The sequence below is a fragment of the Eurypyga helias genome, unplaced genomic scaffold (genome assembly GCF_000690775.1).
Source record: "Eurypyga helias isolate BGI_N326 unplaced genomic scaffold, ASM69077v1 scaffold35755, whole genome shotgun sequence".
NCBI classification, from domain to species: Eukaryota; Metazoa; Chordata; class Aves; order Eurypygiformes; family Eurypygidae; genus Eurypyga; species Eurypyga helias.
Genome location: NW_010252698.1, coordinates 457 through 22,978, shown reverse-complemented (window position 1 = coordinate 22,978; position 22,522 = coordinate 457). Strand labels below are relative to the sequence as shown.

At 43.0% G+C, this 22,522-nt stretch overlaps 1 protein-coding gene across 1 annotated transcript; it reads left to right on the top strand.

Annotated features, from left to right (window-relative positions):
• Positions 1–3,918: 3,918 nt before the first annotated feature.
• PPM1D (protein phosphatase, Mg2+/Mn2+ dependent, 1D) lies at positions 3,919–21,745 on the top strand. Its single transcript, XM_010152452.1, has 5 exons — positions 3,919–4,141; positions 6,519–6,643; positions 15,012–15,202; positions 16,198–16,440; positions 20,304–21,745. Exons 1-5 carry the CDS (start codon positions 3,930–3,932, stop codon positions 20,850–20,852), a joined length of 1,320 nt encoding a protein of 439 aa, XP_010150754.1. The 5' UTR covers positions 3,919–3,929; the 3' UTR covers positions 20,853–21,745.
• The last annotated feature ends 777 nt before the right edge of the window (positions 21,746–22,522 follow it).

The window sequence follows — 22,522 nt, the reverse complement described above, 5'->3', positions numbered from 1 at the left end:
TGGGGCAATACAGATTTTCAGGATAATGGAAAATTTTAGGGTCTTATTGCTGTATTAGAAGTTCCTATAGCTTTTTTTTTTTAAGTTTAATATGAATTTTGGAATTAAACTGATTTGTAATGAGGTACTGTAGTCTGACTTCATATATATAAAATCAGTGAAATATAAATGAAATATATGCTTTAGCAATTTTTGCCTCCCAGATTAGTCCTGAATCATTCTCAAAATAAACAGGAGCAGAACTTCCACAAACACGATTTGGAGCAGTCTGTGTGTTTCAGATCACACGCCAGGCATAAGTGAATTTGCTTTTTTTAGACAGTGGCGGAGTATTTTTCTTTTTTCTGTTACAGATGTGGTATCCGCGTGTAGGATCTGTATTTTAGTGTAACATACGCTGTTTGAGATGGGTTGTTTGTTTTTAACCCGTTGTTATGCCTCTCTCCAGTCCCTCCAACAGATGGAGGGTGAAAAAAGTAAGAAGTAATTGCACGTTGTATATAATCACCTTACGAGCCTGGAATGCTGCATGGGTTTGTCTCTTGAAACTCTGTACTGTTGCAGGTAACAATCTAAGTTACAAATTAGATAGCTTGAATTCTTCATGTGCTCTTTTTTCTCCCCTTTCTTTTTTTTCTTTTTTTTTCTGTGGAAGAGTGGAAAGTTGCATCTGTTAAACTGGAAAATGTGGTATTTTGTGGGCAGGTATTGTGAGTGTCTAATGGGTGAAGTTGCTAATCGGCTGCTGGATGCAGGTGTGGGTTTGCCTCCTGCTCTCTGTTCACATTGGCTAGTGCAGTGTGTGCACTGCCCTGTTTCATTAACGGTGTGATTTTCAGATCTAAAGCCCCCTTCAGTGGAGTCGCAGCTCTTCTGGGATGTATTGATGTTCCTAGTACGTAGCTTAATAATTCACGACAATAAATAAGGAATTAGAGATACAGGCCCCCAGGGAAACTTTGGGTAACTGTTTTCCCAAGGGGCTACCTAGAGGTACGTCGTTGCAGAAGCTGTAGGAGTGGGAGGGCATCCAGGGACATTTCAGGTCTGTCTTGGAAGTGTGAATTGTGTTTTGGGACCTTTGTAATTTCAGGATTTCTTTTAATGTGTCAACCTTTTGTGGTGTGAAAAATGGGCAATAATTTCCTCTGAGCTTACTGAAGTTCTGAACTCACAAGCGGATGGCACTTAATATCGTTACTTGGAAGGGATATTACTGATGCCAGTTGTGTGCTTAAGAAAGCTTGTGTTTCTGTTGGAGCTGGTGTGGTGGGAAAGAAGTGGTATGTGTGTATTTAAGTAAGAATGGTAACTGGAGCTGATCGTTCTACCAAAGAAAGAGTTTAATGCACTGTTATCTTAACTGTTAGTTAATATATACTTGTCGGTTCATTTTTTATAGGAGAAAATGCCTTTTGATCATACCTGATCATTTGGACCATTGTGGTATCTTGTAAAAGACGGGCTTTTTTTAGTCTTTTGTGTTGTATCTTGCATCTAAATATAAGAAAAATAACAATGTAACAAGAACAGGCTTTAAAAGTAGTGTGTGACAAGTTTTGCTGGGTCATGGTGATACTTAGGAGAAGAATTCAAGGAGGAAAACTTTCTTGATCCTGGTGTCCTGGTTGGTTGTTTTTAGTTCCACATAGTTTGCACTAAATTTTTTTATTTAAATTTTTTCAAATGAGTAAAAGGAAAGAGAAGATGCAAGCAAGTCAGATTTCGTGAAGCAAAATGCTTCATGCTTCTTGTCCTAGGCAGCAGGTGACAATTTCAGTTTGCCAGCTGATACGCCAGCTACAAACCTGGTTGGGTTTACCAACGCAAAGGTACGAGAATGAGTGATGGGCAGTGCTTTTCTAGTAGAGGGAAGAACTGATTTGGAAAGATGCCCTATTGCTTGAGTTACAAGATGGATAAAACTATGCTTCTCATATGTGGAGGAGTTGGGTAAGCAACTTTGGTTTTAACACTCGAGCTCTGAAGAAAACTCAGGACTTTGACTTTTGTTTGTTTCCGGTGAGCCATCCCTAAAGAAAGGAATAAGCTATGTTATATCTAATCCTTATTTCTAAACAGGAGTAAGGCATAAACTACAATCCCTTGATGAGAGGCAGATCTATTTTCTGGTTCTGTTGGAACCTAAAATCTGAGGCTGCTGTATTGTTCTTTTCCTCATAAGTGAGTGATTCTACTCTGCTCTTCATTCCTACAAATATTGATTTGACTCTCAAATATATTTTATTGCTATGGAGGGGTTGTTATACTGACAGAAACTCATTAGTTGCAGCTTGTTTTCTGTTAAGTGCATGGCTGAAGTCCTCATTACCACTTGGCTTCCTCCCTCATTTGCTTTCTCTTTGGAATGTGTTATGTGTAACGTCTCCAGTTAAAATTGCCAGGCAAAGTACTCCTAATAAGCTGATTGAAAGTTTGTGTTGTTGAAATAAAGCTACTCCTAGGGAGAAAGTGTATTGTGCTTAGAACGAAAAGCTAGAACTTAAAGGTTTAAATTATGCTGGGTATCTTAGTAGCAACAATGAGGGCACGCAGCTTTTATCATCGGACTGTTTATGTAATTCTGCTTCTCCTTCAGTTTGTAATCTCTTTCTTGCCTTGGGCATACGAGCCTCGTTCAGTGGCACTAGAATTTAAGTTCCCAATCTCTTGCTTGTGCTTAAAACTTCTGAAGTTTAAAATACGTATTTCCACAGAAGGGAAGACCTAGTTGTGTCTAGGTTTTTTACTTGGTGTTTGTTGTGCCATAGGACAATAAATAATAGCGTAATTTGGCAGACTGGCTTGGCTATTTCCTGCAAACAGAATGTGTATGGTAGTGGAATTTCTGTGTTGGGCTGTGTGAGTGTAACTTGTGAAGTGCAAAAGATAGGATGTGACAAGGAGATGAGTCTCGCTTCGGAGTTTGTCTGAAGACGTGAGTGGGTGAAGCGAAGAAGAAACATGAGGTTGCTGTTGACAGTTGAAATCAACTGATAACTGGGAACTTGAGTTAGTGTTTCGGAGGGTGCTGGAGTAGGGAGGAGGACTGGTTAGCTAATCTTTCTTAATTGGGATGGTATCTCAATCATTTTGTGGACTTCTGGAAGAAGATGAACTTGGGTGTGGAGACACAAAAGTAGACAAGAAAAGGAAAGGCATGAAAGAGAAATTTGGATTGGACATAAATGGGGTGAGTAGTGTCATAGGAAATTACTGTGTTTTGAGGGCAAAGCTGTTGAGAAAGAAGGTGATTTATAGGTATTTTATCATTCTGAATTCAAGGGATATCTTCTGCAGAAAATTTGATGTTGGGTTATGGATAGCATACAAACAGTCTGTGTTATTCAGTCCTCCAAAGGCAAATTTGAATAGAACAGTCAAGATGTTACTCAACTTAAAATGTTGTTCATCATATAAAAGTAAAATAGCATTTCCTTTTTGTCTGAGGGGATCAGGAATGTCCAGAAAACCTGATGGCCAGTGAAACATCCAGACAAAATGACATTATAAATTACTATGTTTTCACCTCTTCCGACAGGGAAGTGAACAGAACTTAACAAAATGCTTGAAAGATCCTGTTCAGCACTCAAGGAGCACATCTTCCCCCGTATTCTTTTAGTGATGTTTAGGCTATTAAACCAGAGGAGACAGTTTTTTGAATCCTGTCTTCGTGCTTCGATACTGCCTTTTTATATTTCTGTGCCAATTTAAGCTGTAGCTGGTGGAGCAGTGTTACGAAAGAGGGGGACCCCAGGGCCCTGGTTTGACTGTGCTGTGCTTAAGCACACACTGTATTGTAAGGTTATGCAACCCTCTGTGACACACCCTTCATCTTGATCTTCAAAACATTACCAGTTCCACAGAATTAAAAACAAAAGGCATTTTTATGTGCTTTTTTTCTCATTGCAGCAGAGTGGCCGAAGACCATGACAGGTCTCCCAAGCACGTCGGGAACCACTGCCAGTGTGGTAATTATCCGTGGGACAAAGATGTATGTTGCTCACGTTGGTGATTCAGGAGTGGTACTCGGAGTCCAGGATGACCCCAAGGATGACTTTGTGAGAGCTGTGGAGGTGACACAGGACCACAAACCAGAACTTCCCAAGGAAAGGGAGAGAATCGAAGGCCTTGGGGGCAGGTAACTCAGCTGTTTACTTCAGGTTGATCTCTGGGTGCTGTTTGTGTCTTTCTGACTGAACTAAGGTTAAGCTTGTGTGTTTTGGGGGGAGAAGCAAGCTGGTGAATCTCAGTCTGTTTGTATTCCTTCCCTGTCTATGCTGGTTTTTTTCCTGGATTTTTGGGGAATAAGGTAGATATCTATTTTTACACTCTGCTTTTTGCTAGTGGTTTATGGTATAAACAAAATTTAAATTTCCTGGTGGATTCACATGCAGTGGTTACACTTCTAAATGTTCACTGGAAGCTTTGAAAGTGGAGATATTTGACCTAATTCTTATTAAAATCTGAGGAATTGGAGAGGGGAAAACTGCCTTTCTGTACAGATAATGGCATGAGCTCTGGAATACCTGTTTTGTCAAGCGGTAGAAACAGCGGTTTTGACACAAATACTCGATACTTTCTCATGCATTCTGCGTTGTTGCTGAGGTGACAATGGCAGCTGTTGAGTAGGCTCGTCAAAGCTGCTGCTTAAGGAACATAACATGAAAAGCCTTAAATTTGAAACAAGATACTGTATTTTCTGCATTTCAATATAGACTTAAAATGTTAGAATACCGCCTTTTAATGCGTATCTTTACATCAGTAATTTCTTCACTGGCAGAAGCTGGCAGATGTTAGAACAACTCCGAGCTGGGGTGGATGTGTGCTCCCTGTGACTGAGGAGGAAAGCAGGCAGGTTTATCAGGTGGCACTAATGTTTTGAGACAAACCTCAGGGCTCACATTTGGCGTAGCTTCACAGGAGCTCTCTGCTCTTTCGTTCTACAGCACCGCACCAGATGGACGGGCACAGTTTCCTTCTCTTAGCGGTTCATAGGCAGAGATCACCGAAGGTTTCCTGTTGACATCATTCACAGAAGAACCCTGTCAGCTCATTAACCTTTCAGATAGGTGTATCTCTAGCAGGTGGAAGTTCATCAGTTAGCTGTATTAGGGATGGTAGCCTTTCAGAAAGGGGAACTTGCAGTTTTGCCAGGTTAGTTGTATATCTTGGAGATTAAAAATGTCTGAAGCTTCAAATAAGCATTCCCTGGTTTCAGGAAGAGTTACAAATTTTAATAAAAAATAAAAATCTTTATTTTTACTGGTGTTCCTTCTGTTTTTCCCAGGCTGGCTGTTGCAGGCCAGTGTGAGGCAAATCTGTGCAACTATGCTTATTAATATCCTCTCTTTCGTGAGAGCAAATTAGGAGAAGTTAATGGAGAGCATAATTGAATCTCATTAAAAATGATATTTTCCTAGTAACATCCTCTGAGTGTGGGATGAGATTTTCTTTTGAATAATGACTGAAGTTAGCTTTGTGTGGTCATTAGTTGTACAAATGGATGAGATCGATTTTAGGATGTGGTGTTTGTGACTTTGCCGCACTGTGCACGCGAAAGGATGGAGCTAGACATGCCCTTGTTGTTAAGGCCTTTGAAGTCTCAGGAAGTGCATCTTGAATAGCTTCAGTATGAGGAATCTTGAGGCTGTTCCAGAGCTGCTCAGTTTCTAATTACCAATGGCTGTTCCTTGGGTAAAAGTTAGCTTTTGAGTGTCTAGTTCTTAATTTGGTTGGGTCCAAGCTTTGCTAGTTCTTTGCTGCATTACATTTTCTTGCTTGATGGTTTACACTCCCTCTTCTTTTCTTTCCCTGCCTCTCTTGCCCCATAACAGCTACCCCAACTACTTGTTCTTCTTGGATCCTTCTAATGGCATCTCTGAGAACTAAAGCTAGTGCTTAGTGCCTTAAAGCAGGTGTTAATGTTAAATGCAGAACAGTTTCTTCCCATGTCCTGCTTTCAGCAGGTAGCAACTATGAGCAATTCCTGTTATTCCTGCCTCATGTTGGTGCACCATTAAGGGAAGCCTTACAGAAGGCTGTTCCTTTCTTTTTTGTTATTTTCCACTGTACTGTGCTACTCTCTACTGCTGAACTTTGGCAGATGGGGAAAACTGAAGGAGGAACTACATGATATTTCCACCCAAGTGAGTTGATACTGATGGTCCTTATCTGAGGAAAGCAAATTTAGTTTTGCTTTTTCTCCAACAGATTAAAAGACACTCTTACATCTGGTTGCTGCAGCCCGCCAGAATTTCTTCCAGGTCTTCATTCCCCTGCTTTTTCAGTTCTTCTGTTCTTCATCTCTCACTTTTCCCTTTGGCTTAATGTGGAATGCAACTATCTAAGTGATACCGTATGTTTCGAAATACTTAATTGCGCTGTGGACTTCCTTGAGGGTGCTGTCATTACTGACTCTGTGTTTGCATATTTAACTGCTTTTGTGTCGTTGAAACTAACTTTCATGCTTTCATTTCCATTCCTCTCTAACCCCTGCCTCTTTCCAATGGTTTTAGCGTGATCAACAAGTCTGGCGTGAATCGCGTCGTCTGGAAGAGGCCTCGTCTGACTCACAATGGCCCTGTGCGCCGCAGCACCGTCATTGACCAGATTCCATTCCTGGCAGTTGCTAGAGCGCTTGGTAAGTCATGTTGATGTTTGGGAAGTGAGACACTGCTGCATACAGGCCACCAACACCGAATTGTACTCTGTTTCACCAAAACACAGTTTAGAGGGATTTACTTGCTTGCCTTCTGAAAGTCTGGACCTTTCAGAAGTATTTTTAGCACAATATGTATTCCATATTTCAAATAAAGCTGTAGGAGGTGTTGGTGAGTGAAGGGCTTGCCCTACACAGCATCTTAAATGTCAGTCTTAAAAGGATGGTACATAATTTCTGTTGCAAATGAAAAGGGACAAAGCTGTATGTTTCCAAGACAGAGAGCACACATTTGTCTTTTTCTTACTGAAGTAGTAGGACTGAATTTTTGACTAGGTGGTGGTGAGGGTAAGGTTTGCTGCATAGCATACAAATTACTTTGGCCTTCCTTTTCTGGAGGATCTGTTCCTTTTAAGACATAGCAAAGAATGAACACAGGGATGAAAGTCATGTCTGTTTTGTCTACAACTTGCCTTTGCAAGAATATTAGTAATGGGAAACTGTCTTTGAGGAACGCTCACCGGGAGGTGAGAACACCCATCTTTTAACGATTCTTGGTTTCAGAGGTTAGTGGATTTGAAGGGTTAAAAGAGGGCTTTGACACCTTCAAATCATGGAGAAACAGGTTTACAGTGTGTGTTGTGGTGTTTGCCTGCTCAAGCAGCCTCCGTAGCCTCTTTGCATCCCCTTCTGCCGGAGGTATGACAAAGCCCCTGGAAAAAGGAACGCAGCTGCTGCGCTCTGTAGGACCCAGATGGTGCACAGACACTCACAGTTTGGAAACAGGACTTAACTTCTTTCGGAGGCCAGCATGCCCCTTACGCTGCTTGCAAAAGGCCTACCATGGCTAAACCATTTGCATTCGTGCTGTTGCGGCCTGCTCGACCTCTTGGCTGGCTCCCAGATTGCTACCCTGGTTGGCACAGCACTGTGTGTTGGAGCCTCTCCAAGAGGAGTAGTAACTGTCAGTGCTGACATATACTGGTTACCAATACTCCAGGCGATCCCACTAAGATCTAGCACAGGGATTCTTTTTGCCAAGTCCAGATTCCATTGTTGTTCTTGATAGAAATCCTGTACAGACCCCAGAGTGGACAGCAACTGGACAATAATTTTTAGTAGGGGAGCAAGAGTCTCTCGACAGTGTTCTGCACCGTGGAGAGAAACTCAGAGTTGTGAGTTTACTGTCTTTAAAATGGGAAGATTACCTGGTTAAGAAACCTAAAATTTAGAACACAGATGTTGTTTTTAAAGTGTCTTTCTCTTACAACACTTCAAAACACGTTGATGCAGTCTCATCCCTCATCCAGCCTGTATGTCTGGCACCCATTATAAGGAGTACAGCAGGGATGAAACACTGTGGAGAAGTATTGCATTGGTCAAATATTTGGAAAGTAGAAAGGATGCTGGTGCAGTAGAAGTCCTTCTGGCCAGATTAATTCTATTTACATTCCCTTTACTGTTCTGATTGTCTACAGTGTATTTCTGCCCTAAAAGAAGCATTTGTGGTATGCACTTTTCAATACCACTGCTTCTCACAACAATAATGACTGCATTTAGGTAATGTTTGATATATTTATAGCCCCATAACAACTCAGAAATATGTAGGCTTTATACTGCTTCTGTAAAGTACCCGAATGCTGCTTTTACTGTATACAAGGTTTGAGTCTTCTAATGAAGTATTTTAAACTGTAGCAGAGTATTCTGCATTTTAAGCATAGTTACTTCTGCTAACCTTTTCTGGGCAATGAAAACATCCTTCTTTCTAATAATATGCCTTGTAATAGAGACTTTGGGTTCCCGTGCAATTTCAGAATTGTTCACCTTGGGACTTGCTGCACATTCTGATGAGAAGAGCATTTGATTTCCTTAGTGTAATCATTTGAGTAAGTTTCCTGGCACCCATAGTTTCATGGTGACTGTCTTTTTTGTATGCCTGTCCCTAAAACAGGTGTGAGGTAACTCAAATTACTTGAATCCCCTTGTGTAAGGCAAGGTCACGACAGTGCAGATTGCTGGATGCCGTACAGCAGATGCTCAGGGGCCACAAGCCATCATGTAACTTGCTTGTGTGTTTGGGAGAGTCTGCGTGTGTCATTGCATCGTGTATTCCTTCTTGTCTCCCTTTGGAGACGGTGACTCCATGTGGCACTCGGGAAGGCACTGCAGGCTCCCGTGAGCATGCTTGTGTGTGCGTGGCTTGGGGACAGAATGCAGAGAGTGGGAACAACCTGCCGTGTATGTATCACAACAGCCAGGTGTGTGCTAGGAAGGGTTACAGTTCAGCTGTGCCATCTATCTAAATATACTCATTTCTGTTTCTGGGGTAAGCACAAGGCTATAAGTGTGCAAGATGATGTGTGTTTTGTTCCCATATGTTGAAGAACCCGTTGTGGAAAAATGGGATGAAGAGTTTTGGTCTTTGGAAACCAGTTTTGAAGTAAAATCTGTGTGTAGCTTTCAAAGATGGTATACCACGTAGGGGAAGCATAAAAAAGCCACGGTCTGAGCTCTGAATATCTTACTGTATACCTTGAAGCAAGAACAGAATGTGGAAACAAGTAGGCAAATGGTGTGATTGATCACTGAGCATTGTAGGTTGGCTCTAAGTGTTGTTGTAGTTGGCTTAAGTTGCTATTTCAGTTCATACCCCCAGCTGTGCCCCAGCCTGATCAAGTTGACTGGCAGCGCGTGGTGTGACAGCAGCAATGGGTCTTGGTTGCTTTGTGAATTGCATAAGCTAGCAAGTTACACTGCAGTACTGCAGGCTTTTCCCAGGTTTTATTGATAATTGCTGTATTGTCTATTTTAAACCAGACAAACTTGAGGTGCGTTTGGGATTTAGTCTTGCCCTAGGGATGTCTTGCCCTAGCCTGTGTAATGTTCTTCACCCCCGAGACACGATATATATGTATGCCTGGGCAGAACGCAGAGCGTGTGCTTCACTTTGGGGATCTGTGTGTTACATCACATGAAGGCAGGTGTGGATCCGTGTAGCTCAGGTGAGAATGCCCGTGGCAGACTGGAGGGCCCTGTGCGTGGCTCTCTAATGTAGAAAAACAATAATAAACCTTTTCCCCTAAAGGTAGAACTTTATCCAGGTTTGGGCAGTGCAGTCTTCCGTTCAACTCCTTGTCTTTAGCTAAGCAAACGCTGTCTAGGATTGTCTTTTGAAGCTTGGAATTCCACCTTAGTGTTCACTTGAAGGATTTAATTCAAGGCCAGAAACTGTGAGTAGCTTTCTGCATGCCATTTTAGCTCTTCGCCTCTACTTTCACGTACTAGTTCTTGCAGGCTTTTCTCATGCAGTGTGCGTGGTGTAGGCCTAGGCAGAGACCATTTTTCCCTCTTGCCTGTGGCTTTGCCAGCATACAGAGCTGAGCAGTCGTGGTGAAGACTGCCTTATGAGCAGCTTTTAAGTCACCGTTCATTTTAATTGCAATTATTTGTTTTATTTGCTGTTGCAATACTGTTTTTGCCTGTGCTTTTTCCTTTTCTACAGTGTTGAGGGTGGCATTCTTTCAACAGGTTTGACTGAAATAGTGTGTAAAAGAAGCTGCTAAAAACCCTCTCCTTTAAGAGTAGTGAAAGTTTTAAAGCCTCAGGTTGCTTCTGTGTAACTTTTCTGTTCGCTGCTATCTTCACTTTTGTTCCCATCCCCGAGAGGGAACTGTCTGTAATCATTCCTGCGTTGTGTGATGTAGACATGGCGTTGCATTCCTCTTCAGCCTGCTGTGAAGATGCCCTCTTGTGGCTCTAGGACTAGGTTGCCGTGAGCTGGGGTGAAAACCTTTTCCACCCCAGCTCAGCCTGAGTAGTTTCAGTGGGTACCGCCTGTGTCCTTGCTGAGATTCGTCTCACTTCCTAGCAGCGCTGCCTCACTGACAGTAAAAAAAGTTCTGCAAGTCATGTCTTTCTACTGACAGACCTTTTACATAAAACTTTGATTTAGAAGGATCTGTGATTAATCAAACTGGGTTTTCATTTTGGACTGACTTATAAAAGTAAACTTTTCTTTCCTCTATTAAAACCAAAAGATATTTTTGTATTCAAAACAGCATGCTTCAGAAACATAAATGAAAGACTTGATTTATGAGACTTCTGGACATGCTTTTGCTATAAAGAAGACTTTGGGCTTAATCCAATCCAGTCTACTTATACGATGGGTGTTTTTGTTTGTAACTTCAATTACTTTCCTGGCAGCAGCTGAGTTACGAGTAGGGTTGGGGTTTTTTTCATTGTATTTTAAAAGGTAATAGTAAGCAGATAAGATAGACTACATATTTTCATATAGTATTATAGGTAGCTAAATTAGTTTCCTGCTCCTTGAGTATATTATTTCAAACATCTATTTTTCCTTTTGAAATATCATTTTTGTGTAGATATGGAGTCATGAGTAAGAAACAGGTATGATTTTTCTGGAAGGTATGGAAATACCTTAATATTTTTTTTTATTTGGAAGAGGAGTATGCAAGCCTCAACCAAAAGAAGTATTCTAGGTCTGTAAGTTTTTGGAGAACAAGGTTGTTAAAAGTTTTGTAAATGTTTGGTTTTTAATTTGGAACAAAAATAGTACGGCTTGCAGAGTGAAGTCTGAGAACCTGGCATTCCAGTTCTGTAACACTACCCTTGGCATATCACATCATCTTACTATCTTGGCTTCCCAGCCTGCTGAAGGGTCACTTGTCTGTCTACTTCCTTTGGGACAGAATGAAGGAATTCAGAGCACTTTGAAATGCCTAGGGAAAAGTGCACTCTGCTTTCTGGCTTACCTTCCTCTCCTTTTTTCCTTCCCAGAAATGTAACAGAGAGGCCATGTAAAGTGACTCTTAGGTTTGTCATGGATTCCTCAGTGCTGCGGATGCTGTGCTCTCCAGCTGGCCACAGAAGGATACGCAGCTGACTTGAGTATGCTGCCTATGCAGCACCTCTGAAACGCATTGCCTTAATCTGTGCTGCTCTGCCCTTTAGAAAACAAAATTAAAACGGTGCCTCAGCCTCGTGACATGGGTTGGCCTTTGCTGGCTTGGAGCTGAAGGCTCGGTGAGGATTACTCCTGGAGTACTCTTCGTGCAGTACTGTCCTACCAAGGATCCCTGGCCTGCTCCAGCGTTGGTGGGTTTATGGGGGTGGACTGATGAAAGATTACCACTGACAGCAATCTGCCCTTTTCTTTAAGGCAGGTGCAAGTACTGGTTGTTTCCTTCAATGCTGAGGAAGGAAGAAGCTGGATTTTCCTCTATGCCTCAGGCTTCAAATATACTTGGTGTCATTTTTCCTGGGTCAGAGAAGGAAAACTTTATTTTCAGTTTGTGCCATCCAGAGCTCCGTTCAGCTTTGAGAAGCTCCAAACTTGTCTGGAGTTGTTCAGTTAATACCTGATTGTGCTTTAATACTGTTCCATTGTAGGACGTGGTAAAGTTATTGTGTATTTCCTAGAGATTTTTGAGCTTGAATAGGTGATGAGTACAATTGAATTTAAAACTCTTGGAGATTCAGTTCTTGCTGTGTGTGTATAGCAAACCTGGAATGCTGCTTTGACAGAGAAGATGCTACAGGAGATTGTGTGAAAGAATGCATTTTGCCAAAAAACGCGTGTTTAATAACCTTAGCCTTTGAAGCTGTGAGTCTAGCTCCTCTTCATCGTGTGCTTTCAGGAAAAATTACTTTCCTCTTGCGGTATCTACTTTTCTCTCTCTCTGCCCCCTTCCCCAGTTAAGAAAGGTGATGGTACTGTAGCGATGTGGCTTAGTTGCAGATCTGCGCATGGCTCTGGCCAGAGGCGTGGGCTACCATTATCAGGTAGTCTGGTAAATCAGCAAATCGTGGCACGGCAGCTATTAATTCCTGTGTGGAGCCCACACCCCAGTGTATGGTTCCACCCCAGCCTTCAGAAGGGCAGCTGCTGGAGGAGAGGCAGGTTGGAAGGCTTTCAGTGGCGACTGGGAAGGGTGGGCTCCTGGTTAGGGGTTTGAGGGGTGTGGATTTGTTGTGCATGTTCTTGGAATCCGTGTGCCCTTCAAGTTTCTAATCCTTGCAGTCCCTTTGATAACCAATGTGATGTTCCCCGTTATCCCCAGGAGGAGCTGCCTTCCTCTTGGAGGAAGATTCTCTGAGATGGGTTTGATTATTACTTAGCTGCTTGCTCAGGAGGAGCAGCAGATGGGCATGATGACATGCATGTAGATGAACCAAAATTAAATAGCGTCAGGTTATTTTTATCATACAGCACAGCGTTTTTAATTAAAAAAAAGAAAGATTCCGCTAATAACATCTGTCTTTTCTCCTAAATGAGTATGAACAAACTAGCAAATAAAAACATAACAATATTCTGTGTGTTGGCAATTGCTGCGAGCCAAGATCTGGTTGCTGTAAGACCCCAAGCGTGTGTTTATCTTACCTGCTGTGGCCATGACAGGCGTGATGTGAAGAACTCTCGGTGCACGAAGACTTTTCGTGGCAATTCATACACAGTAATTGCTGTGCTGCAGCTCAGCTCTTCTCTTACAGTATTTATTTTGATCTTGTTGCCAGCTGGCTGGCTTTGTTGTGAGTCTGTGGAGGCAGAGTGCACCTCTAGACAAGCAGGCTTGGCTTTTAATTAGCTGTTATTAGAAGCATGTGTTTGGCTGCTGCTGCTGCAATGAAGGTGAATTGGTGCTTTAATGAGGATGGACCATCCCTGCTTGCAGTGGTGAAGTGGAGTAATTGAGTTGAAGTATTCCCTTTCCCGATTCTGGAAAAGTCTTTTCAGCTGGTTGATAGCTTAAGGCAAAGCTAATGGAAGGAAGCAGGAAGACAAAAAGCTTATTTATTATCTTTGAAAGGGTGGTGATGAATGCAGAAGGAGGCTACAGGCATGCTTTTGGAGGCCAGCAAAAAGCAAATCAAAAAAACTGACTCTTAAACTGGAGTTCTGAAGCTTCTGTATGCCTTTCAACTTTGGCATTTTAATTAATTTCTACTTCTAAAGCCATGTGTTCTGCACAGAAAAATCTAGCCAGTACTTGCAAATGTTACTTGTTGTTGCTTATCACGCTGGGGAGCTCTGTGTGAACATAAGGAAAAAGAAAGCGAAGGTGTTAGTGCAGCAAAATACCATTCTTGATTTAAAAGCCCAACCTTAGAAAATGCTTTTGTTCAATTGTACCTGATAAACGAAACTGAAGTAAATGTATATGGTAATGTGTTTTTCTGTTGGAGTGTTTTTTACCTGAGGATGTTTTGGAAGAAGTACTCGAACCAAGAGCTGTTTTGATCCAGATGTGTTATTCCGATCAGTTCAGGCCTTCGTTCCTGGTGAGGTGACCCAAACTCCGAGGGAGGCTCACTGCACGAGGCCTTCCAAGGGAGAGGCTTTAGCTCTCGTTTCTGCTTTCCTGCTGGAGCCCAGGCACTGCTCGTGTTCCTGTGGCTTTTTTCCAACTCCAAAACTGGCACGTGGTGTTCAGCTGGAAGACGCTCTAACCCCTCACCGCACAGCTTTGAGAGCGGTGCTGAAGCTGCGGGAGGAGTGGGAAAGAGGAGTTAATGGGGGAAAGGCTTGAGGCTCTCCTCCTTCGCCCCTTCCCTGTGCACCTCCATGTACAAATACCTACACAGCAAGGCACAACCGTGTGCTTCGGTCTTGCTCGGGTGGCTGTGGGGGTTCTCTGGTTGTTTGTGTGCTGGTGGTGTTTTTTAACTCCAAGGGCAGTTTAGCACCTTGAGTATGAAAAGGTGCAGGTCTTCAGTCTGGGTTTTGTGGTGGGTTTTTTCCTTTTCTGAGCAGGACTCATTAGGGTATGCGGGCAGCAGACCGTCGTGTGGCAGGTTGGAGTCTAATGCTGTGTATGATGCTGGGGAGAAAAAAGTGTTAGGTGATCCTCCCCCCAGACCCTAACCCAGTTGTACAGACTGCACCATGATTCCCTGTACAAGAGGTGAGGGGTTTGGGTCCAGTAACTGAAAAGGCAGAGTCTGTCAGTTTCGGTTTTGGTTCCACAAAGTAAGGCTTTACTTCTGTTTGAGGGGAACTTTAGTTCGTCAGGTAGGTTTTAGTTTGGATACTGAGGTTTCACTGTTTTCTAGGTATTCATCTATTTCCCCTTTTTCTGAAAATCTTAGTTTTAAGAGACTAGAAGACCTCCTGTAAACATATTTTGGTTTGAATGTGTTTTTAATTAAACTGCTACATATTAGTAAGTATGATCAGAAAGCAACAGCAGCAGAACAGTAATTGTATCAAAACTACTTTGTATGCTGTTGGTGACTTGACATTGGCGGTAATTGTTTCCATGGGAACGTGTTCCTGTGCCTTCCGAGATTCATATTTTCATATGTAACAATTCAAAATCATTTTCTTTGCCAGGTGATCTTTGGAGCTATGACTTCTACAGTGGTGAATTTGTTGTGTCTCCCGAACCTGACACTAGCGTGCACACAATTGATCCCCAGAAGCACAAATATATTATCCTTGGCAGTGACGGACTGTGGAACATGATCCCACCTCAAGATGCTATTTCCATGTGCCAGGATCACGAGGAGAAAAAATACTTAATGGTGAGAGCAGGGGCTATAAGTCATTGTGGAAACTTGACACTTTTTTCCTCTGAATACTGCTTGGTCTGGCAGGGATGAAAAGCATGTAACTTTGTAGTTCAGGCGGATTCACAGTTTTGCTCCAGCGCAGAAGTTGTTGGAGTGTGACTGGTTGTGTGCTCGCACGTGCTGTCAGATGCCAGGCATCTTCACGTTGCTTCAGTTAGGTGGGAAATTTGACCACCAGGAATGGTATCTGTGGCTAATCATAGAATCACAGAATGGTTTGGGTTGGAAGGGACCTTAAAGCCCATCTAGTTCCAACCCCCTGCCATGGGCAGGGACACCTTGCACTAGACCAGGTTGCTCCAAGCCTCATCCAGCCTGGCCTTGAAGACAGTCAGGGGTGATGCAGAAGACGACATGTTCCTTCCTAAGGAAGTTACACAAAATACTGTCTGAAGCAAAATTTATTTCACATTAAATTTATTAATTTTATTTATCTATTCACATTAATTTATTCGTGAAATAACTTATTTCACGTTATTTCACGCATGTTACAGTGTAGATGATTGTTTATCAGTTTTTACATGATTTGCACAAAGTCTGAAATTCTTCTCCGGTTTATTTTACAAAAGAGTTGAGAATTTATTTAGTGGAGCATCTGAGCATCAGATAGTAAATAGTCTGTAAACACCTTGAGAGACTTTTGGAAAGACAGCGTGTTACAGCCAGGCTGCAGAATCAGAGATGTTATTTATGCAAGTCAGTGTGAGAGTTCCATGGCTTAAAGCACTTGTGTGTGTGTGTGGGTTCCACCTTAAATTGATTTTAAAGTTATATCTCACTAAGATATGTTGTAATTAATATTTCCTCTTGAGCTTCTGAACTGAGCTACTCTAGGCCATTATATATATGAATATCAGTCTCAGGCTGTGCCATGTCAACTGTCCATCTTCCATTTACAACGTGGACCTGATTGCTTTCTCTCCCTGTCCCTTTCTTCTCGCGTAAAGGGAGAGCACCGACAGTCTTGTGCCAGGATGCTGGTGAACAGAGCACTGGGCCGTTGGAGGCAACGCATGCTTCGAGCAGATAACACTAGTGCCATGGTAATCTGCATCTCGCCGTTGCAGGACAGCAAAAGCAACCTGGAAAACGAAGAAGAATTGTATATCAACTTGGCAGAGTCCCCCTGCTATAGCAGCTCTGAGATGAACGTCATGACACCCTCCCGCTGCAGTACCCCACCTGTCAAGGTAACCCTTTTTTTTCAGCGGTTTAGATGTTCCACTTTTGAATGTGGAGCCCGTGAAATACGTATCAATCTCCCTTTTCTTCCCCTAGCAGTAATTTCTTCTTACACAGCTTGCCATGGTGTGTAGGACTGGGGCAATGGTGTTGTCCACCTGTGGCAGTGATTGAAATAATACTTTTAGAAACTACTGGCTTGTCAACTTAAGCCACTCTTTAATGTTGCTTTTTCTGTTTACTTTACGAACTGCAGGGGACGAGGCAGCATGTATGGCTAGATAATGTATTTCAGTTGTGGGACAGTAACTCGACAGCCGTTACCTGGCTGAATCCTCAGTACTTGCAGGTACAAAGCTTTGGAGAACTAGGTAAACTTTAACAGTGTTTCTTTAAAAGACTTTGGAACACCAAAGGCAGAGTATCAAAGTATGAACTTCTCAGAATTGCTGAATTTAGGGATACAGTGTTTTCGTGACTCTTAAAATCCTGATTGTTCATTAGTAGTTGTTGATCTGTGTTCCCTCCTTAATGTAGAAGAAACCACTTCCGTAACGTCCTGCATACAGTTCACACAAATTCAGATGCACTGCTGCTTAAAAGCAAGTGTTCCAAGATCCCACACAAGATCACAAGAAAGATCAGACTGGGGATCAGAGGTTTGAAAAAGGAAAAAACCCCAACGCATCCCCTCAGAGAATAAGGCTGGGCCAGAGTTTCTTATCCTGCCTTGCTGTGCGTGGCAGACAGCTTGTGGACGTGTTCTTCGTCTTGGTGTGACTTGTTTTGGGTCGGGTTGGTGTGCTGTAGGGGTTTTTTTTAAGGTAACCCATGGTTCTTGTCTTCAAACACACTGTTGTAAGGAACGTTCTCTTTCTGGATTGGGAGATCTTATTATCTGCCTCTGGTAGATTTAATGCTCTTTCATAGAGGAAAAGACATTGTAATTCCAGGTCTTTCTTCATGTTAGAAGTTTTAACCGTTAACGTAAAGCAGAGCTGTTTAGAAGCTTTTTTTTTTTTCTCTCCCTCTTAAGAGCTGGCATGTAGTTACAAGTGGATATTTGTTTCAGTAATTACCAGTGCTCCTGCTTTAAGTAACTGTCCTTTGATGTTCTGCAGTATCTTTGGATAGCTCTCCTTTGGGCAAAGGAAAAAGAAAGCAAAAATTAGAAAGGGAGTCCTTAACATTCTCGTGGTAGAAACAAGCTGCTAATCAAACGGCAATCTCAGCCTTTCTGTCTCCTTCCCTTCCATCCGGTCTAGCAAAATCCATGAAGAGCTTAAAATCTAGCAAAATCTTGAGTAGGGAAAAATGGCTCGAGTTCAAAATGTGTCTAAACGTTGAAGTGGTACCCTATGTCTTGTGTGGGATCTATTACCAGTACTCATGGAACAGATGTTGAGCTGTGTTGACTGCAAAACATCCAGGAAGTAGAATTTCTAGATAAGGGCTTACTGAAAATATTTTATTTCCTTAAGAATCCCCTTCCTCATCTAAGTAGATTCAGTGAACAGCGAAGTGTGAATCAAGATAAATCACAGCAGGTGGTCAAGAGTGAATTGATCAAAACTGTAGTCAGCTGACAGTTCTGCTGTTTGCTGTGTAGATAAGGCCTTGCTTTATTTTTCTGCTTACTGTGCAAAACCCAAAAGGAAACTTTGACTGGCTACAGGTCTTCATTGATAGTATACCTATGAAATAGTTCTGGTTCAATGCAAAGGTTTTTCTCCTCTTGGTTTAAAGTAGATCTGGCCTTGCCAGTTTGAAAACAGATCCTGTTTTCTGAAGAAAAGTACTAATGTAATGGAGGTTTCTGCTTTAATAACAAGCATCCAGCTGTCTCGGAGTACCTGTAAGTATCAGAAGACAAGAAGTGTGAGAAGGAAGTTGGACAGAAGAGAGGCAGGAGAAGACCACTGTACCATCAGAATAATTTTGTCTCCACATATGTGTTTTTTTCAAAACCAGAACTTTGTGTAGGTATCCATAAGTTTATTTGGTAACCACACCATCTTGAGTAATACTCTCTTTTCCATAGTACATCACTTCCTAGCAGTCTGTCCTCTGCCTTCCTTTTTGCGTCCCAAAGACTTGCCCAGCCTCAGCTGTTCGTACCAAGCAGAAGACGCTGGCAGGAAGAGCCCCGTGGGGTTAAGCGTCTTGCACCGTGAACACGAACAACCTAAGTCGTGGCCAGAGACACAGTTTCAAAAATTAAATGGAGCAGATGAAGTAACGTTGCCTGAGCTGCTCTGTCATCTAGCTTTCGTGTGGGTTCTGCAAGAACGCAGTTGGAGAACAACCTCTAAAATGCCATCCATAAAGGTGTTGTGTAGTAAAGGAATATTACCTAAATGGTTTTAATTTCACCTGAGGAGCAACAGGGAGTAGAGGGGAGTGGAAAACCAAATCTAGATGCTAGAAACAATTCTGATTATTTTCTCTTTGGGAGTGCATTTTATTAAACCTTAGTATGGGATTTTTCAAAAGTGTGGAGCAGTCATAGGTCTCATCACAGAATGGTTTGGGTTGGAAGGGACCTTAAAGCCCATCTAGTTCCAACCCCCCTGCCATGGGCAGGGACACCTTCCACTAGACCAGGTTGCTCCAAGCCTCATCCAGCCTGGCCTTGAGCTGAACATGCTCTGGGTCGTGACTTCAAAAGCCTCTGTTTGTTCCTCCGTGAGGTTACGTTGGTGCACCCTGACTCAGCCGTGTGCGCATTTGAGTTTTCAGCGTGTTATTTCCTTAAGTCGTTCTCATTTGCCTTACACTGGTGATACGTAATGTGGCCTTGAAACTCCCTTTGAAGGACGCACTGAGTAACCAGGGATTTCTTCACAATTAAATCTTTAATAAGGTTGTAATTCCGATCTTCAGGGCACTGAATAGATACTCGTTTTCAGAATCCCCCTGTGGTTAGCAAAGCAAGTGGTGTCCCCATTTTCCTGTCAGTAAAACCGAGAATGAGGCAAAACCACTTCTTAAAGGCTGCAGAAGGGATGTGTAGCTGAAGGTCGGGTTAGAGTTTAGCAAGTCCCTGGCTCTCAGGACATCATATTAAGCAGCATCTCTTCAACACGCAGAATAACCACGCTTCGTAGCGGACAGGTGTGCTGGGAGGGATGGAGCTGCTCTTTTTCCAAGTTGTAGAGTATAAAACTAGGCAATAAAATGTGTTCCTTGGCATGGCAAACAGTACCTGTTTTTAGAATAGCTTCGTCCGATGCTCCGCCTTTATGCAGTCAGGACACCTACGACAAAGAGCTTGATGCTCACCCTGATAGTCTGGTTATGCAGTAGCTGAGAACTCTCAACGTAACAAAGGTCAGAAGGCATTCTGCTGTTTGCCCTGGCCGTGCTTGGCCACCTGATGGTGTACTGAGTCTTCAGGAGGCTGTGTGGGTGCGTGTATCGCGACGTCTGAGGGGAGAAGGCATGTCTGCCTGGTGGAAAACGCTACGGGAGAGAATCACAGGACAGAAATTGCAGGCACCGCTTTGTACACGACTTCCTAAATGAGCAGCAGGTGCAGATTCCCCGGCAGTTGACAGCAGAACAGGGAAGGTACGGAGGCTGAGTGTGTCGGAACAGCCCTGGGAATGAAAAGACTGTGCCACTGTGAGACTCTTGCAGACTGGGTGATTGAAGTGAGTGCTGGCTGTTACGAAGTCGGTGTGTGCAAAGCACTGAGTTCGGAGCCGTTGTTTCTGCCTCTTGATGTGCAGAAAGGATAATTCTGTTTTGGAGTAGGCTGGTTCCCTGATAAGGCTTAGGGAAGTTCTCTCACATGCTGTTTCCACCCTCAAAGGATAATGCGGGTGAAATAATTATGTTTACACCTAAATATGTTTTTCTTGTCCCTCAGCTTTTGGAAGACGATCCGTGGCCACGACTGAACACTTCCGACTCTGTTCCTCCCCTCGTGCATAGCAACGGGATCACAGAAAAATACTTAGAGCTGCCAAGCGAGATTGCCAAAAGCAATTTACCTGTGTCAGGAGCAACCCTGAAGGATTCAGGCCCCCAGGAGGAGAAGTGCAGCAAAGCACTGGCTTTGAGGATACACGAATCCTACAGTAATGGGTTGTCAGTCAGTCTTTCCCCTTCCAACTCCGCGAATTCAGGCATGGACCAAAAAGGCTTGAAGGTGTCTCCTAATGGCCAAAAAGCCCAAGATGCAGAGAGGACACCCACAGCAAACTTTAAAAGGACATTGGAAGAATCCAACTCTGGCCCAGCTATGAAGAAGCCCAGGCGTGGCCTGAGTCGAAACATCAGCGTCCAGCCGGAAGACACGACTCCGCAGCGCAAGAACTCGAACAACAAGCTGACCATGCGACGCAGCCTGCGGGGCCAGAAGAAGCTCGGCAGTTCGCTCTTCCACCCGCCCAGGAAAGCAGTCTGCGTTTGCTGAAGAGCATTTGTGTGAGGGAAGTGTATTTTGGTCTAACTAGGATTTTAAAGTTGGTGCAGAAGTCTGAAACTCTTCCTGTTTTATCTTTTTTTAAAAGTAGAAACTTTTTGGTATCAAACAGCTTTATCCCAGCCTTGTACTTGCTTGTATTATAACTGTGAATTTTGTAGATGTGTAGGGTATAAGTCACTGTAAAATGTGTGTAAATTTGTATTCCTTCATATAAATGTAGTCTCTTTTCTTCCTTGTATAATTGTTACAGCGGGGGCTAAACCTTGTTTAAAAAAAAAAAAAAGATAATCCTTTTTGTTAATTTACTAAAGTCATGAATTTGTATACGCTTCTTGTGACGAGAATTTCACAACTTTTTAACTAAAAGTAAATTATTAAACAGAATGGAAGATATGTATTTTCGTAGTACTATACGTTCCACCTAAAGTGTGTCTTTTAGAGAATACACTAGGTCTATATTTTGCTTTTGAAATTTTAGATTTCTCTACTCAGAAATGTACGTGGAAGCAGATGTTGAGGTTTGTTTGACACGCAGCTCAATGTCCATTTCTTTATGTTAATTAAAATACTATGCAGTATCTTGTTGAGTTGTATTTTTTGTAACGTTAATCGTCAAAGTATTTAGCAAAAAAGTGTGTGTTTTAAAACTCCCAACTCCCCAGAGCATCCTGTGAAGCCTAATCCCATCCCCTGTTTTAAACGATGGCATTTTTATCCCGGCATAAAGGTATGCCCTTCGGAGGCATCGGTTTTCTGCTATTCCAATACCGATGGTGCTGCTACTACATTTCAACAGAAGTTCTTAAATTATTTTATGACTCTTTTCATTGAGTATGTGGACCATGTGTATGTTCACTTAAATAAAACACGTGAAAATTTGATGGGGGTGCCTTTGGTTTTTTAATTTCCAGCTGAAGCTCTGTCGAGTACGTTCATACTTCCTTTACGTTCGTTTGGATCTCGTACTCTCCCCTTCACCGTGGCTACGCGGCTCGTGGAGCAACATGGTGTTGTCACGGGACCGGTCTCAGCGCTTCACGCGGGTGTTTGTCACACGGCAGTGGTACGTAACCCACCGTTGTTTCAATGGGGAAGTAAAAGGCCGGTATTTTATTCCAGTGGCTGGGGTGGTGCTTAGAGAACCTGTTTCTTCACTGCTGGAAGGATAAAACGGGTTGAACTCCGGGCTGCTATCTCTTGTGTTACCATGGTTACAGGCATCCTAGGAGGAATCACCCACTTTTCTGAAAACCTATCGTTCTCTTTCACCCCTCCTGTGAGCACAGCGCTGTCTTACTTTCCCCATGTAACACTCGGTCCAGTTTGGATCCTTCAAGAATCTATTTCTGTGTCTGCGGGATGTTCGTTAGCGTGGCGGGTGAGGTAGTGCTGGAAGGGATGTCGAAGTGCCGCGCTGCGCACAGAGGCACCGCGCACCTTCCCAGCAACAGCTTTGCAACAAACACACGGGCTGCCTTCTGTTTCACCACAGGACGTTCAGCCTGTTGGACGAAGGTCAGCCTGTCAGACGAGGGTGTGTGTCGCTGCAAATCTCTTTCTAGAAGCAAAACGTACGTTCTCATCAAACGCGTTCCTCCTCCTCCTGCCCCTCCTCGCGGTGGTTTGGGACTTGGTCTTCTCCAGCTGGAGGGGCTGAC